The sequence below is a fragment of the Patiria miniata genome, unplaced genomic scaffold (genome assembly GCF_015706575.1).
Source record: "Patiria miniata isolate m_02_andy unplaced genomic scaffold, ASM1570657v1 HiC_scaffold_14, whole genome shotgun sequence".
Taxonomy (NCBI): Eukaryota; Metazoa; Echinodermata; class Asteroidea; order Valvatida; family Asterinidae; genus Patiria; species Patiria miniata.
In genome coordinates this window covers 9,518,139-9,535,475 of record NW_024037052.1, presented here as the reverse complement: position 1 = coordinate 9,535,475, position 17,337 = coordinate 9,518,139, and the positions used below count along the sequence as shown (strand labels likewise).

The 17,337-nt window shown below is 39.6% G+C and overlaps 1 protein-coding gene across 2 annotated transcripts in view; it reads left to right on the top strand.

Annotated features, from left to right (window-relative positions):
* Positions 1–17,337, top strand: part of LOC119722024 (nicastrin-like) — a 46,253-nt gene that overhangs the window by 15,636 nt on the left and 13,280 nt on the right. For both annotated transcript variants that reach the window (XM_038192005.1, XM_038192006.1), the window contains exons 3-10: positions 11,316–11,439; positions 11,994–12,124; positions 12,895–13,043; positions 13,526–13,670; positions 14,268–14,374; positions 14,767–14,928; positions 15,403–15,615; positions 16,239–16,411. In XM_038192005.1, the coding sequence (XP_038047933.1) occupies positions 11,316–11,439; positions 11,994–12,124; positions 12,895–13,043; positions 13,526–13,670; positions 14,268–14,374; positions 14,767–14,928; positions 15,403–15,615; positions 16,239–16,411 (1,204 nt within the window). The remainder of the gene's footprint in view (positions 1–11,315; positions 11,440–11,993; positions 12,125–12,894; positions 13,044–13,525; positions 13,671–14,267; positions 14,375–14,766; positions 14,929–15,402; positions 15,616–16,238; positions 16,412–17,337) is intronic.

Below are 17,337 nucleotides of genomic sequence, written 5' to 3'. Positions count from 1 at the left end.
TTTATTCTGCTTACAAAATTTAACACTTTTATTCATCTGATTGGCTTCAAACATGCTAAATTCAAAATTCTTTTTTTATTAGGTTTGTTATGTAATAGATATCTGCACAATTTTTTGAAAAATGTGTGACGTCAAGATGGCGTCATCAAAAATACGATTTTTAAAAACACTTATAAAAGTAAAGCCGATTGTCTTGAACTTGGTGGGTAGGTAGATAGTGTTTTTTTAATTTATCAACTTTTTTACATTTTCTTCTAATACAAAAAGTTGACAAAGTTTTTTTAAAGTATTTCTTTACAAGTATTATTTGAAAAATGCGGAAAAGCCTATGTCCTGTTCATCGAACAGGCATAGCTCTAGTTTTAAATTTTTTTTTTTATTAATCTCCTCTGAATTTTAACAGAAAATCTACCTTAACTACCCCCAGATTTGCTCTAAAATGCACCAGAAAACTTCTAAAGTTAACAATTTTCCCACGCCTTAAGGGCTTCGCGCTACGAAGGATGTACCGGTAACTGGGCAAACAAGTAGCAACTTCAGTAGAGTGAAGACTAAGTGGAAACACAGCCAGAACCTCTTTGGACATTTCCCGGTATGCTGTCTTTGCATAATGCAATGTCATGAATGTGGGGGCTGAAGTGGTGTGCTTGAACATATCAAGTTGTACTTTCAGTGTGGACATGTTCAGCTCTGGGTAGCGTCAAACTGGTGAACTATTAAACTTTCCTGTGTCATCATCTTTTCCAGCGCCAGATATTCAGAGAAACCGAACTTCTCATGGTCAAACATATCTGAAAGGTTTACTTTCCAGAAACTGGTAGTACTGTGTTCAGTAATACTCTAGAACATCAGGTGCCTGGCTGCTGTACCATGATGGTGGCTGCCACCGACGTGGGAGACTTGGTTCTTCCAAGTCATATTCCTTAGACTTGCTGACTGCTTCGCTGAAGACTTCATGGAACGCGTCTTCACATCGCCAGTTGTGTAACTGCTTGGTGGTGGTTGTGACAGCGTACAGCATAATAATAATAATGATAGTAATGATAATAATAATAATTCTTACCAATGCTATAATAGGGCGACACTCCCATAGACTTGTGCACAAACCTAAACTGTCGCCTAACCCCAGTTTGCCTAATCTTTTTCCACGAAATTCGGTGTTTAGGCTAATTGGACTACGAAGAATTGATCTGGATGGGTCGCGACAGTAAAATTCCTTGTCCTAAGGGTCGTTTCAACAATAGGGCAACACCAAATTGTCACCCCAATAGGGTGTGATGCCCCAATCGAGACGACACTTGAGAAATCTGTCGCTCTATTGCAGCAATTCTAAATTTAAACCAGACTTATATAGCACATAAAGCAATGGCATCAAAGCACTTTACAAACTTAATTTTTAAAAAAACCAATACTACAAATACCTTACAAAATTACAGAATAGTAAACAACAGCATTATGTTGAAAGTCATGAAAACCCATTGACAGGATATAGGCCTACGAGAATAAAAAGTAGTTAAACAACAAGTTAAAAAACCTGGATTGCACATAGAATCAGTTTTTATAAGTCACACACTGTCTTGAACAAATGTGTCTTCAGATGCAACATGAAGTGATTTATGGTCTGTGGACTGCGAAGGGCAAGAGGAAGGCTTTGAAGCTTGTTAAGTTCTCTGTCCGGCAGTCCATACAGGATACTGTTACAGTTGTCAAGTCTGGAGGAAATGAAGGCGTGAACCAGCTTATCGGTATTTTTTGCATCGAGGTAACGCCGCAGATTATTGTCGAGAATGTTACTGAGGTCGCGTACTGTCTTAAGACGGAGTTATAGAAGCATTTCCAAAGTTGTATTTGACATTGGTGTCTTCCATAATATGCCTTGGTGCCCTTTATCATTTGCCTTGGTGCAATTTCCCCATTCCTTGGTGCTCCTTGGTACACAAATTTGAGGAGGTGCGGCAATAGAGGGCGCTGTTGTAGCTTCTGTGTTAATTTGAAGAAAAAAAAGTTGACGCGCATGATTAAAATCGACGCGCGCGCTGACCAGAGACCGAGTATTTTTGGGGGGGGGGGGGGGCCTAACATACTGTTTTTGGTTCTCCAAGTAGCTTGAGAACCACCGGTGAGCTTTTCCTGTGACACCATATCTAGCACTGAGTCGTTTGAGCAAGATTGTATGGTCAACGGTATCAAAAGCCGCGGAAACGTCTAATAATACCAGGACAGCTTCACCATGATTATCAATAGCGTGGAGCAAGTCATTTGTCACACGCACTATTGCAGTTTCAACACTGTGAAAACGTCTGAACGCAGACTGATTCTTCGTGTGGAGATCATTATCATTTATGTAACCTTGGAGCTGATTGATTGCTGCGCACTCGATAATTTGCCCTACGATCTGGAGATTCGACACAGGCCGAAAATTCTTCAACTCTTCCACAACAAGATTGGTCTTTTTCAGTAGAGGTGTGACAAATGCTTCTTTCAGCTTGGCTGGGAACTTGCCAGATTGCAATGACGTGTTGACAACTGATGTTATTGAAGGTAACAGCTCAGGTAAGTAGTCCTTGACCAAACTACCCGAAAGAGGATTCAATGTACACGTTTTCACACAAGATTTGTTGATGATGCTGAGGGTTTCATCACAGTCTAACAGCGTGAAGTGATTGAAATTTGCTCTCACACCCAGTTTGTGTCCCGATATCTGATCTTATATTAAGAGCATCAGCAGACATATCCAGCGCAACTCTGATTTTCCGGATTGTTTGATGGAAGTACTTTCTGAAACAATTGGCTAAGTCTGTCTTTGAGTTGTGGGAAGGGAGAGTTTTCGAAGGCTTGAACACCTGAAAGCTGATTGACAAGTTTGAACATTTGACGCGAATCGCAAGCGGAGACCTGAGCATAGTGGTACATGTATTCAGTCATTACTTTGTCAAGATCTTTCTTATATTGTTGGCACTGATTGCGAAACGCAACTTGGTCAACAGTCAGTTTAGACTTCTGCCGCTTGGGCTCAAGTTTTTTCTTTTCCCTTTTTGATGCACGAACAGAAACAGTATACCAAGGGGCTTTCGGATGTAACAAAATCTCACGGGTCTTAAGGGGAGCATGTCTGTCCAAAAGATTGCTGAGGGTACTGTTGAATGACTCAACCATCTCATTAACATCGTCAGTCATGTTGTCACTTAACATGCTCAAAGAGCTGGCAACGTCCTCACAAAAAATTGTGGAGTCAATGGCATGAAGCTGGTGAGATTTGATACTATGCTTGGTAGGTGGGGGGCGAGAAATTAAAACATCGCCCATTACAGCAGAGTGATCTGATGGAAGATCATGTACAACTGAAACATTTGATACAGTATCAAGAGAATCACGGGTGATAAAAGATCCAATACATATCCACCTCTATGAGTCGATTCACATACATGTTGTTTCAGGCCGGCAGAAAACACAAGATCTTTCATTGTTTTTGCTCCCTTGTAATCAAGGTCAGCCATGTGGATATTGAAGTCTCCAGTTATAACCAGGTGGCCCGGAGCAAGTGTGGTTAGTTCAAGCAGGCAAGAAAATTCATCAAAGAATTGTTTGTTTAGCGAAGCTGAACCAGGTCTATGAACAATAAATAGTAGGAGTGCATCTCAACAACTACTTGAAATAGAGAGTTCCAATCATTCAAATGTTTTGAACATGTGAGAAGCAGTTTTGATATCATAACCTTTACGCGCGATGACAGAGATACCGCCACCCGCTTTGCCAGTCCTTGGTAACTGGTTAATAACATAGTCAGGAAGAGTTGTGTTAATGTCAGCGAGGGCTGGGTGGTCTCGCTCATCGCCTTTGAACCATGCCTCTGTTATAGCTAAAACATCTAAGTTCTTGTTGATGATAAAATCACACACATCAGCATTCCCACACACAAAAAGAAATAAACAAATAGAAAGGGCAAATTTTCAAATTAAGGCTTGGCTAAACAGAAGGGAATGTCACAATATACGTGGTTAGGATAATATGGGTATTTTTTGACATTTTACCTTAAACTTATAATTGACTCCACTTGAAACACACTGTTCAGTTGTTCCATCAGTGCAAGAGGTTTCACTATGTACAGCCATCAATCCTAGAAGTGTTACTCCCTTTTGGAAGCTATCAAGGAGACCATTTGCTTTTGTGGCAGTTTCAGCAGTGGCAGATTTTGACATCTCGTTCAGTGTTGCAAGAACTGTGGAGTAAGTTCTTATAGCAGGATTGATGGCGAGTAGGCGGCACAGCCAACGAGTTGGACATACATGCAGTGGCCTGATGGTACCAGGGCATGGTCTTTCATCACTCTGGGATACTATTCCTTGAAATAGGGCCTGATCACAAAAGCAAGTGAAAGTTACGTTTTATGAAAAAAATGTGGTAAGTAAACCTGATGCTGGTGTATCTTGAGTGCCATCCACCATTATTGCAAACTGTTCATTTTGCCTGATTTCCTTTGATATTTTTCGCTGTTACTGCATGGCAAAAGAGTTCCATGATGTCACGTTGGGCCTGAGGAGATGTGCAGTTGGTTGTTCTTGACAAGTAACTTTTTAAGTCTGCATTATCCTCTGCTCAAAGTTTCAGCAGGTGTATGAATTTTCCTTCATCTGCTGAATGTCCACAGAAAGCTAAACCCTGCCTCAAGAGATACTGAATCTATGTGATCACTTTGTGGAATGATTTCCTTGCAGCTTCTTGCTGCTGCTTGTCTTTGTCATTTCATCTATTTGCGCACTGACTGATGTTTTTTCATTGCCTTTAATTGTTGGACGGCCAAGTGATGGGTTTCTGAGTTTTGGTGAGCTTCAAATCTGATCGTAGCCTGTTCCAGTTGTCAAATCCTGCCGATATGAATGCACGCCCCTTCGATTTGGCAAGTTTCATGAAGCTGCTCTCCTCAGCTTTGACACAACTGAAGCAGACAACCTTTTGCATGTTGTGGTAGTCAAGCCATGCATATTGCTTGAACCGTTTTGACTGGAAGATGACACTCTGTGGTTTGGTTTTCTTAGGCGGAATGATGGACGCATCTGATGGTTGGAAAGGTTCTTGGAAGTCTGAAATTATACATTTTGAAGACCCATAATCACCTCCACAAACGTCGGGGTGACTAAATGACTGTGTTGCAACTGCTTGTAGACTTGTATGAAGGATTTGTTCCTTCTGATGCAGTATCCTGAGCACTTGATGAAGATTGTTGAGCTTCCTCAGAAAGGGAAAGGGAAGCTGATGAAGTCGCAGAAGAAGGCTGAAAATGTGGGTGATCTTGGTTAACTTGGTTCATTTAGCCTGGCTGCCATATTGGGATCTGAATGAGATATGTGAAAACTCAATCTTTCTATGCGGTCATCGGCATCTAGCGCTTCTCACGTAAAAGTCCTGTAGTTATAGTATTACATTCCACGGTACATCAAACCATGCTGCCTGCCAACGATGTATCATTTTACAAAGCAAAATTTGGTGAAGGGAAAAGGAAATCTGGAACCAAAAAGCACACTGCCAAACTCACATGAAACTCATAGACAGCGATGTGACTATGATTAAACTTCTAGGGGCACCTGGGGTCGTACCAAATATTCAAGGGGGCACTGAAGGCAAGTGAATATTGTTTTTGTCCAATTCAAGATAAATTGGGGGAAGGGGGCACAGACCTCTGCTGGGGGAGGGGGGGGGGTGTTACGCCACTGCCCATAGACCTCATACAGGACGGCTGCGTTTGGAAATTTAGTGGAGGGCTATATTATTACCAATTGCATGGGAGGGAGTATATGTGAGGACTCTTGAATATAGAAACATTTATCACGAAACATTGTCATCAGTGTCCCTCTTCCACCCCCCACCCCATCCTGTTTTTCTACGTCCTGGCCTGGCCTTCCCTTCTACTTCTCCTTCTACTGTCATCTGAACTGTCATCTGATCGGCGCTTCCAATGTCCATACATAGACAGCTTCCTCTTCCTTAACTGGGCAAGCAGACCTTCCTCTTCTGAAACTCCTACCCTTTGGCGGATCCATGCATTGGTCTTTCTATCTTTCCAGCTGACCTGAAGCATTCTACGCCACACCCACAGCTCAAGTGATTCTATCTTCTTCATGTCATTCTGTTTTAATGTCCAACTTTCTGCACCATAGAGGGCTACACTCCACACGAGAGATTTCACTAGCTGTTTCTTCAGTTTTAGGCTGATCTCTTTTGCCTTCCACAATCCAATTAGTTTGCTGGTGGCATCTCTTGCAATCGCTAACCTAGCACAAATCTCTGGTGTAGAGTCTCCATCCATCCTTACCATTGAGCCAAGGTATTTGAAGCTGTCTACCTGGTTGATTGCACTTCCGCCAAGAAAGATCTGTTCTTTGCTACCATGAACCATAACATGCGTTTTGGCTGAGTTTATATGGAGACCAAAGGTGTGGCTGCATTTCTCCAATTCTACTGCTTGCTTTTCCAGTCATGATGTCTGCTTATCCTGATTATGGTTCAATGACCTTGAAGAAATGCACTTCTTGCCAGCAATCAAAAAGTTGAGCCTCACAAATTTGTAGTGAAAAGCTATTTCAGATTTATTTTGATCCTTAATAAAAATGTATTAAATTTGTTTTGTCCTCACCCTTTGAGTTAAGGGCTTCATTCCCGAATCAGCCATATTAAATTGAAAGTGAGGTTAAATCTTCATTTTTGGAACTTGCGAAGAGAAATGAAAGCAATGACATAAAGTTAATAAAATTTTTATACCAGTCAGCTCTGATGAATAATTTAGTATTTGTGATCAACCATGCCCTAACGTTTGAAGCCAAATTAAAAAAAAAAATGAAAGTGAGGCTATAGTAAACAAATAGTCTAGCACCATCCCATTCAACAGTCCACAATTTATAAAATACATTCAGGGAACACGACCAAAATGGCTTCCTCGTGAATAAGGTCCATGGTATGTGACTATTTTGAAATATACATTTCCTGAAGTTAAAGGGAATGTACATCATTGGCTTTTGCTGTAATTTTCAGAAATGAACTATTTGAGGGTTAGTATAATTGATCAAATATTGTTACACTGACATTTTTTAAGTTTTGTGTTAGAAAAGGTTGGAAAAACCAAGAAAAACAAAAATGTTCATGTAGTCTGGTTCCCTGACTCCACAAAAGATAAAATGGATCAATTTATAGATGATGGAAAATTGTAAGGCAAGGGAACCAGTCTAACTGGCCTGCACCCGTTCATGAACATGTAACCAATAGCAAACAAAATTTGGACTGAAAAATGGTAAATTTGGAGCAGTAGTTGAAAAATAGTTAGGTTTTTCCAACGTTGGTCAGCCGACCACCGTTGGAAATATATACAAAAATGACAATTTTCTTGAAAATGACTTCCCATCAGGTGCCATAATTTTACAAGATGCTTGAGACTGTCATTGACCAACATCCTAGTAAGGTATTTCGTAAAATCTTGGTAGTTTTATTTTTCGATGTTTGCAAATGTTGTATATTCCCTTTAACAAGCATAAAACAAATAAATGCAATGTCTGAAGACAGAATTGTCTCTGTGTGATTCAGTGGCTGTGTCAATATTTTATATGTTTCCCCAAGTCCAATAATCCTTTCAAGATGAACTCTTTTGCTAGATATTTTTCTATCTCTTACAACAGATTCACCTGTCATTCTGTTCTTGTTCTTGAAGAAAGTAGGAATGTTCACTGTCACATCCACTGGTGCAAACAAGTCCTGTACATCAAAACCTTTATCAGCCATTATTGAATCACCTTTGTTGACTTTATTAATTAATCCACTCCTCTTGATCATCTGTCTGTCACTGGTCGAACCACCATATGCACCGGACATGTGGGACATCAAACCTCCTGGTGTTATACCAACCAGTGCTTTAGCAGTGTTACAGTTTTTGTAAGTTGAAAATGTTACCTGCTGGGCAGCAGGTACCTTAGGCTTCTTGACTGGGAATTCAAAGCCATCTAGGATAGTTCGAGTGCTTGGAAACTTGGCCTTGAAATCAGACGGAGCATAAAAGCTGACCAAGTCACTATCTGGCCAGATATCTATCTCTCTCCACTGAAGATGCATGAATCTAATCCAGGTTGCAAAGATACTGTATACCTCCGATTCACTGATCTTAAACATTCAACTCAATTCAAAATTGGCTGTATATCTCCTGCATTTAATTATAGTCAAAAATAGTTGATCTGGTACAGATAAGGATGGCCTTTTTCCATTAACATATGTTAACTCAAAGGCACATGGTCCTAGCGAAGCAAGTACATCCATGAAGTTGAGATAGTCTTGAAGCCCTGTGTAGTAGTGTACTCCTTTGGGGTCGTTCTTGAAATCATGAATTGTAAATCCCTGTACCTTAGTCCCAGAGTCAGTCTGTGTATGTGCAGATACTGATGTTGGCAGGGTTTCTGGCAGGTCTGTTTGGATGGCCTGGTCATGTACTTGTTCTTCGCTGTTCACATTTACCACCATTGCAATGTCCAGATCAAGGTCAACATCAACGTCCAGAGACAGCTCATCAGAATACCCATCACAGGTACCCTCTCTCTTTGCACAGCGTTCTGTATAGCGGTTCGTCCTTGAGACAACTGCTGAAGTTGGTTGCTTTGTCCATGAGAACTGGCTTGGAACAGCATCTGGTTTCAACTTTCTTCGTTGCAGGTGTCCTACACAGTGAGCATCACTAAAATGGTAGATGGTCTCACAACTCCTCCCCCCCCCCCCCCCCCACTTTGAAAATTCACGATAAGTATTCTGGGTTCTTTTACATGCATAAGGCTTAGTATATGGGACCTCAAGCTTAACGTCCCATCCAAAGGACGCGACCCTACAGATGACACATAGGAAGCCTTCTGTATATGCCTCATTGATCTCAGTCAGCCATCCAACCAAGAACTACATGTAAACATAAAACTGTTTCCCATCCAAGAATATTAAGTTGCTTATACTTTGATAATGTGCAACTGGCTCATCCATTGAGCTATTAAAACTGTCTGGTCTCCAAATCTAGGTGATTCAGGTTGTATCTTGAGTGCTGAGAGTGTGTCTTTATGCAGGATCATTGTCATTGTCAACGATGTTGGTCAAACATTTTCCAATCGACTGATTGAAAACATATGTCCTCACAATGGGTCCGAGTTGGTCATGGTTGGTTCCGAGTTGGTCATGGTTGGTTCCAAGTTGGTCATGGTTGGTAATCCGTCCGGGAAAGATTCCCATATGTGGCCATCACTTGACACCCTGTGCACAAACCCTATGAGACTGGTCTGAACATTTCTAAGTGTTTTCTCAATAAATACTTCAATATTTTCTCGGCTAAATTTGACTCTTTAGGACATATTATCACTTTTTGATGGCTAATAGGTCACTGAAGGTTAAAATGAGAGATGGCCAGATATGGGAATCTTTCCCAGAGTTCGATTAAAGCTATAGTCCATCATTTGCAGCCATCCGAAAAGTAACTGGCGTAATTATTGTTGAAAAACAAACTTGGTTGAAAGATAGTAAGGGAACTAAACTCCCTGTGAAATTATTCCTTCTGGGAAGCTGTCATTTTGAAGTAATCAACGAAAGAAGGCATTCCCAACAGTGATTCTTAAGAAGCACCGTAGGAAAATTTAAATTAGTAGTTCGTTTTGTTATTCAGCGCAGCGCGCACAAGTATTGGAACGACGCACACGCGCGCGCGGTTGTTATAATTCGTCGGATCAGTGCGCTACGTCGCGTATAGCTGCAATTCAAAACAATTCAAAACATGATTCAGTAACTTTTGATTTGAAATTGAGATCTTAGAATGCTGTTTTTCTCGGAATGTACAGCTGAAGCTTAGCTGAAACTTCATCAGGTTAGTTGTTCAGTATCCTTCATTAGATTTTGAACCCTTTTGTTGCTTCAAACGAACAAAATGCACAATTACAAATGATGGACTATAGCTTTAAAACCCCACCACTACTACTAGGCCTACTACATCATACATGTACGGAAATCAGGTCAAAGTTAAACGTCAACGTTTAGTAAACTTTAACGTTGCCAAAGTCCATGGGTTTAATAATCTTAAATGGTTGATTTAGAGTATGGGAGGCCCGTTAAGGCCTAAATCTCGACAAAAAGTAACTTACCAGACTTTCCAAACTGTTGATAGTCTGATGTTATGAAGTGGTCCGAGCAGACAACATCACTTAGAGACGGCCACCATGACCGGCCTGTACGTGTCATTTTTCACCCGTCGTATGGCCACTCGCCAAGCATTACACCTCTTTCTTTCCTTTGGAAATTCATGTCCACCTCTTCCTGAGCACGTCGGCACAGCACACGGAGTATTTGGCATAATTCTGTATGAGAAGCGGGTGATTTTCTACAGCAAGCCAAGTCGAAAACCGACGTCGATACGCAATGTACACAAGTAACTTCAGACGATTTTTTTCGTGTAGTTTACCCGGTAATGAGCGCCCTCTCTCGGTGACTCGCGGAGATTGAAAGTCTCCCATCGGAGTCGACTTTACTAAATCGTGTCGTCATTTCATTCCCAAATCATGTCTAATGCTGTCTAATGCTGGTCAATTCGAATGCAGTGTTTTGTAATATAACAACAGCCGGGAGCGCATTCAGCGCCTGCTGATTGGTTAAAATCTAGTAAGTCAAGAGGCGGGGTCTACCGTCTTGCCTAATTAATCAGCAAATCTGTTTTAATAGATTCGCCATGGTCTATTACATAGACTAATGTAGCAGTGGGTACTGCAACCAAACATATAAAAAAACATGATATCTTCCTGACGCAAATTCCATCGTATGAAATGTTGGTTGCAGTACCAGCTGCTACATTCCAACCAGCCAGCTGACCATGGTAAGCTCAGTGGTTGAGTGATATTAAGATGGCTGCACTAGTAAGCAGGAGGTCATGGGGTCAAGTCCCATCCGAGTAAGCTTGTGAATTTTTCTCAAAAGCCCTCAGATAACATTGAGTATACAGACCTTTTTTTAGGATTTTTTTTTCATTTTTAGGCAAATCCGTGGTTTGTGTGATATTGCCTCATACATGTATCAAATAGTGGGTTTTTGGGGGATTGTTTTTTGAAAAAGTAGCTGGTACATTTAAATTAACAAGTGGTCAGTAATAAATGTGGCCTCCAAAGCAGCACAACAAATTTCTGCTTAAAGTTCATGTCAGTCAATCAGTGAACCTTGTGCTTATATCGCCTACCATAAATACTGTACCTTCCAATTAACCAGTTTTAGATGTGCATCATACAATCTATTTTTATTTGCATGTTTGATGATTTTTCTTCATGTAGGTGATTTTCATGGCAATACTGGTGTGATTCACTACATGGCCAGTGTGTCTGACGTTCAGTGGTTGCTGGATGTTGGTCCCCATAAACCATACATTGCACTCATGGAACCACAAGTCTTTCTTCTGTAAGTACTGGAAAACATTGAATCAGGGCTTGGAGCCTTTTTTAAAGGAAAGTGGTATTTCAGCTGTATCTGTCACATCTGTCAAATCTGTCACATCTGTCATATCTGTCACATCTGTCACATCTGTCACATCTGTCATATCTGTCACATCTTTCACATCTGTCATATCTGTCACATCTGTAGTGCAGCCTAGTGCTTACCTGTACTTAACAATCTCCATTGGTGTGCTTTGTATGTTGATGCATGGTGCATAATCATGAATTCCGTTGAATGAAGGTATTACACTTAGAGCTGTCAACTAAAAGTCAGCATGAAGACAAAGACAAAAATCTGACTTGCCATCAAGGCGTTTATCATTATATTTTAACTGGATGAAGTTCATAAACTTCAAAATGGAGGAAAAGTTAACATTGTCAAAATTGTTATTTTTTTTGCCAGCACAATATGCACTGAATATCAGTTGCAGTAATTTGGTACATGGCCATTGGTGCCACAAGGACAAAAATGTAGACTTCTTTTCTTAACTACTATTTTCTAAATGTACTTTCCTTCAGCCCTACTGTGAATAAACTGACAAAGTCTGGTAAAGTATCAGGTATCATGGTGATTAACATCAACTCAAGTCAGGTTATTGATGAGGACTTCTACTTCTCTCCAGATCTCAAGTGCCCTAATGACAATTTTGGTAAGGAAGAGAGCATTTTGGTTTATACTCAAAAACATTGTTACAATGTTAGTCTGCACAATTAAACAACTATGGTAATTATCCACAAGACCACAACTGAAAAGTGGTATTGGGGTGGGGCTGACAAAAAATATGTACATATATGATTGTACTCAGTTGGGCAGGGTCTGGGTTCACCTTATCAATATTCTTATTTCATACACATTTTTGCATAGATTAGGCCAGCAACAATTATTTGGGTATTATAATCAGTTGAACTGTCGGTTGGTGACTTTTTTAATTGATGAATCAAAAACCCCTTTGAGAAAATGGAGGCTTCTTTCACAAGGCAAAAACACCAAAGTCTTTCAAGTACAAACATACTTGGCAATAATACCATTATCACCAAACGTTATCTGTCTGCATCATTTACCTTTACTAGTTGATGCAAAAATAAGTCGGCAGTTTGATCAATTGAAACCTCAACTAAAAAGGGAAGGATTTCTCAAATACAAATCTTCTTCTTTACTTGCTGGCCTACTGGTACATGCACAGCTGAGACATGGGTGTAGATTTGAATGGCAAGATGTACATATTTTGGATCAGGACTAAAACATGATGGATTCTACACTTTGTATAGGAAGAGCATTAAGTCATTCAGGTACATATTGTGGATAGCACAAATTACACATGAAGTGCCAAAAAATTAAGTTCAAAACCTCTGTGCTGACTTTCCATACATGTATTTTGAGGAGCTGTTTTGCTATTTTGATTTTTATGCTAAATTGAAGGATTCTACAGTAGTGACAACATCAGCAGTGAGTATGCCCACTGTGGCAGTGTGGAATGGAATCCTGCTGGGAATGGCATGAACTTCATGGATTTTGATATACCCATCATATCACTCTACAATGAGACTGAAGTGCAGTACCTCATTAAGGTTAGTCACATTTTTATTGAAGACAAGTCAGTAACTCATACCATTTCCAGATTTTATTCACTGTATTGTTCATGGATCATTGGCATTGACCAAGAAACATATTAAAGCGGTCATGATTGAGACAACAAAACATGTAAAATGGGCCTCACAGTGGCTTGATTTCAGGTTTAATGTGTCATTTTAAAATGAAACATTTCCAATTTGTGCAATTGTTGTCAATCAGTGCGGGGATCTTAGAGACTATACACGTAGTTGTTGATAAGATCCTGCCTCCATGTATGTCAGGTAAGCTGGAATCTGGGGACAAACCTGGTACGAAGTTGAGCTTGCCATCTACATGTACAAATTGCACATGCATCTATACTGACTATTAGCTATTGCATGTTTTGTTAATAATTTAGGGCATATTTTACGTAAAGATTGAGTATCAGCTTGTCTTCAAGTGTTGGTAACATTGTGTATGAATCTTTGTTTGATAACAGTGTTACAAGGATCACAATGAGCCAGTGAATAATCGTGCACAGAGTTATCCATTGTGTGCTGCTGAGCTACATTCCTTCATGTTTGGTGCTAAGGATACACCAACGTGTATGAGACGAACCCAGCAAACTACTAATCTGGAAGTTTGTAAGTCTACTTCTTGACTGTAAAAAGATTTTATTATTCATGTTATTTTAACAGTCACAGACAGCCATAATTCACTTCAACTTCCTCTGCTATACTTTTAACAAAGGCTAGTCACCAGCAGTCAGATCACATGTCAAACAAGCACTGTGACTAGTCAAAATGGGTCAACAGACAAAGCAGGCAAGTTGTGGTCACAGCAGTTTATCACTCACCTTGAGTCAAAGCATAGCTGTATCAAGTTACTTAAACAGTCCCAGCCAGTCAATCCTGCTTTATGTAGGCTGGAAATTCTTAACTTTTGAAACAGTCACTTGTTTGATCTTGACTGAAAGGACTATTTTGCACAGAATGTATGTTAGGAGGGTTAAAGAAAAGTCACTTGGGCTAAAAAGTTAACTTAATAAAAAGTAACAGTTTAATTTGAACTTAATGATCAAGTTATACTAGAGCTATGGTGTATGCAAGTTACATGCATATAATTTAAGGGAACAATAATGACCATGATAACAAGCAAATGAATTGCTAGTTTGGCAAAGTATGAGTGTGTTTTTCCACAGGTGCAATATTGAACTTGTGCTTTGCATTTCTTTGTATCAGCTGTTTTTTGTGATCCTATTGGTGATTTCAATGTGTGGATGACATTGAAACCAACAAACAAAGATAACCCACTGCAGGAGCAATCACTCATAGTCGCTGCAGCTCAGGTATTCTTGGTTTATTTGTTTTTTTAATTACTTTTTACTTACTTTCATGTGTAACTCTTCCAGGGCCAGTAAGAATAGCAGACTAAGCCACGCTACTTAAATATGACTACAATTAATAAATGTGTGAGCGTAGTATCACTTTAAGATATATTCTACTAGTTTCTCACAAAAGACATAATTCACATGTAATACATGTGCACAGTATTAAATATTTATGCTTGTTTTAAAGTATTCGTCTTGTTGAATTGAATTGAATTGAATATAAAATGAAATTAATATGAAAACCATTAATGTTAAATTTGAAATGGATGCAAATAGGAACTGCAAAGCAGAGACATTGATCTTGCTAGGACTTGATTGTTAATGACAACTGTGTTTTTGGTTATTTTTAGATTGATTCATTCTCGTTGTTCTACAATGTTCAACCTGGTCGTGGTGCTGAGCATGCAGCTAGTAGCTATATCACACTTCTGGCTGTAGCTCAGGCACTCGGTGCACTCAATACCAACATCAAGCAGAACATGACTGATATCATGTTTGCCTTCTTCCAAGGGGTAAGAAAAAAGGACACTGTCGTACCATTTGCATGTACATAACCTGGTATGTGAGAAGAGATCAGGAGTGGATTAGTATGCGGGTAGATACCTGTATTACATAGGTGCACTCAGAACAGAGATCAGGAGTGGATTAGTATGCGGGTAGATACCTGTATTACATAGGTGCACTCAGAACAGAGATCAGGAGTGGATTAGTATGCGGGTAGATACCTGTATTACATAGGTGCACATTTCTCTGGAGTTGCTACCTGCAACTGCTTCACCACAACATTGTAGTTTAGTCATTATTGACGGCTAAAAATAACTCCAAAAAAGTTTAATATTCACAAAGAATAACTTATTAAACGTCTTTTCTTGGAGACTACCTGAGGAAAGTAATGGGTTTTCCATCGTGAAAAATGAAGGCTTTATACATGCCTTATGTACATGTAACAGTGATACTGAGATAGGTGTTTTGTTTGTTGGCTGTAGGAGAGCTATGACTACATTGGATCATCTCGGATGGTGTATGACATGCTGAATGGTAGTTTCCCTTACATTCCTGATGCATCCAAGACTCAGCCTGCTTTCGTCACATTAAAGGATATCCGTTATTTCTTGGAATTAAATCAGCTAGCCCTTGTGAAGAATGGCAATGTGTACGCACACATTGATCCCATCACCTATCCACAAACCAAAACTCAGGTAAATGGCCTTATTTAGAGACTCACCAGTGTGAAGAGTTGTTGAATCTGGGCAGGAATATTGATGCCTGCTTACACATGAACATGTGCTTGTAACCAACTCCCACTCAGTTAACAAATCTGTAACATCTTTACAAGAATGTAACTATTAAACTCGGGTGTTTTTTTATGTAAACAAACAAAAACACTTCCTTACAAATTGTGTTTCAAAATTTAAAACAAGTTGAAATATCTCACTAGAGTAAAATGATATTACATGTGTGCAAGCATCAATATCTAGATCTTAGGACACTAGGCTTTGGTGTTCAGAACTAGGCTTAAGGATTTCAACCTGTCGTTTGCTAGTTTGCACATTACTAATTAGTGTATTTGTACCATTCTCAGCATTGTGAAGATTGTATTGATGTAAGGTGTAAATTTAAACATACATGTGCCATTGAATAGTGTGATAGTAACAGTATCTTAAGTCTTATGTGCTTCAACATGTAATTGTTAACCATTTCAACAGTGATATGTGTGTATTCCTTCCAATGTAATTCATAACACTTACAGTTCTGTCACATAATGGCTCAGTGTAACAAGGTAAACATATCGTCTTATTTCCTGGCCAACACTTTGTTGCAGACTGATGAGCTGCTAGATAACTTACAGATGGCCACATTTGGTAACATCACCATTAAGAGACCAGACATTCTTAATCAGCCTGTGCCCCCAGCATCATTCCAGCAGTTCCTACGTAGTAAAGTCAAGGTACCAGGTATTGTCTTGACTGATCATCAGACTGAGTATCAAAACAAGTAAGTTGCCAATTCTTCATTTCTTAAGTGTTGAGGTGAATGAGCCAAACACCCTTTTTGTCAAATTATTTTCCACCATACCTGGAAACTAACAACAGGCATATACACATACAGTCAAATGTAACATTTAGTGCAGTTTTTGGCAGTTCATGCATTGGATAAATCAAAATCAGCTGCATTCTGATCATCAGTAACACAATTGAGGCAATTTGAACAAAAATTTGAATCATGGATGTAAATTACAACAGCAAAGAGGAAGGCACCTGTGTGGTGTCTTAGTAGCAGCGTTGCCTAATTTGATGTTTGACACTCAATGAATATTTTTGTGACACTTCAGTGGAATTTGTAAAAAAAAAAAAAAAAAATATGTTCGAACTAATCTGAGCTAAGAAAATATGTAAAGCACTTTTTCATGGCCTTCCCATGTGAGCATCAGTTTGGGGGACAACCCCTTTTCCTTGGCTGGATTGAAGACCCAGACAACTGATCCTCCTTGAAACCTTGATGAGCCGCCTGGTGGGCATAAATTAGCTTTCGCCTTCAGGCATTTTTTTCTCCGACTCTCTTGAGCTTGGTGATGTGAAGCTTGCATAATAGGTTTTCCACAAAGTTTAATCCAGCAAGTCAGCAAGTCAATAGGCAAAGTACCTTCTCTGCCTAAACCTCATTATATTCAGTGATTCACCTGTAAAGTCATGGGATGAACACGTGTATGCAGATGTGGTATGGGATTATGCTGCTGTCTCTTGGAATCAATCAACACCAAAACAATCTTCAATAGCATCTAATTCAAAAATGTTAACCCTAACCCTCCAGGGTATTTTGGCTAGAAACCCTGCCAAACGCAGCAACATGCAACACTTGTCTAAGTGACAAGCCTGCCCAGTGTAGCAAGATCCATCAGGTCAAAAGTCTTAAGGCCAAAC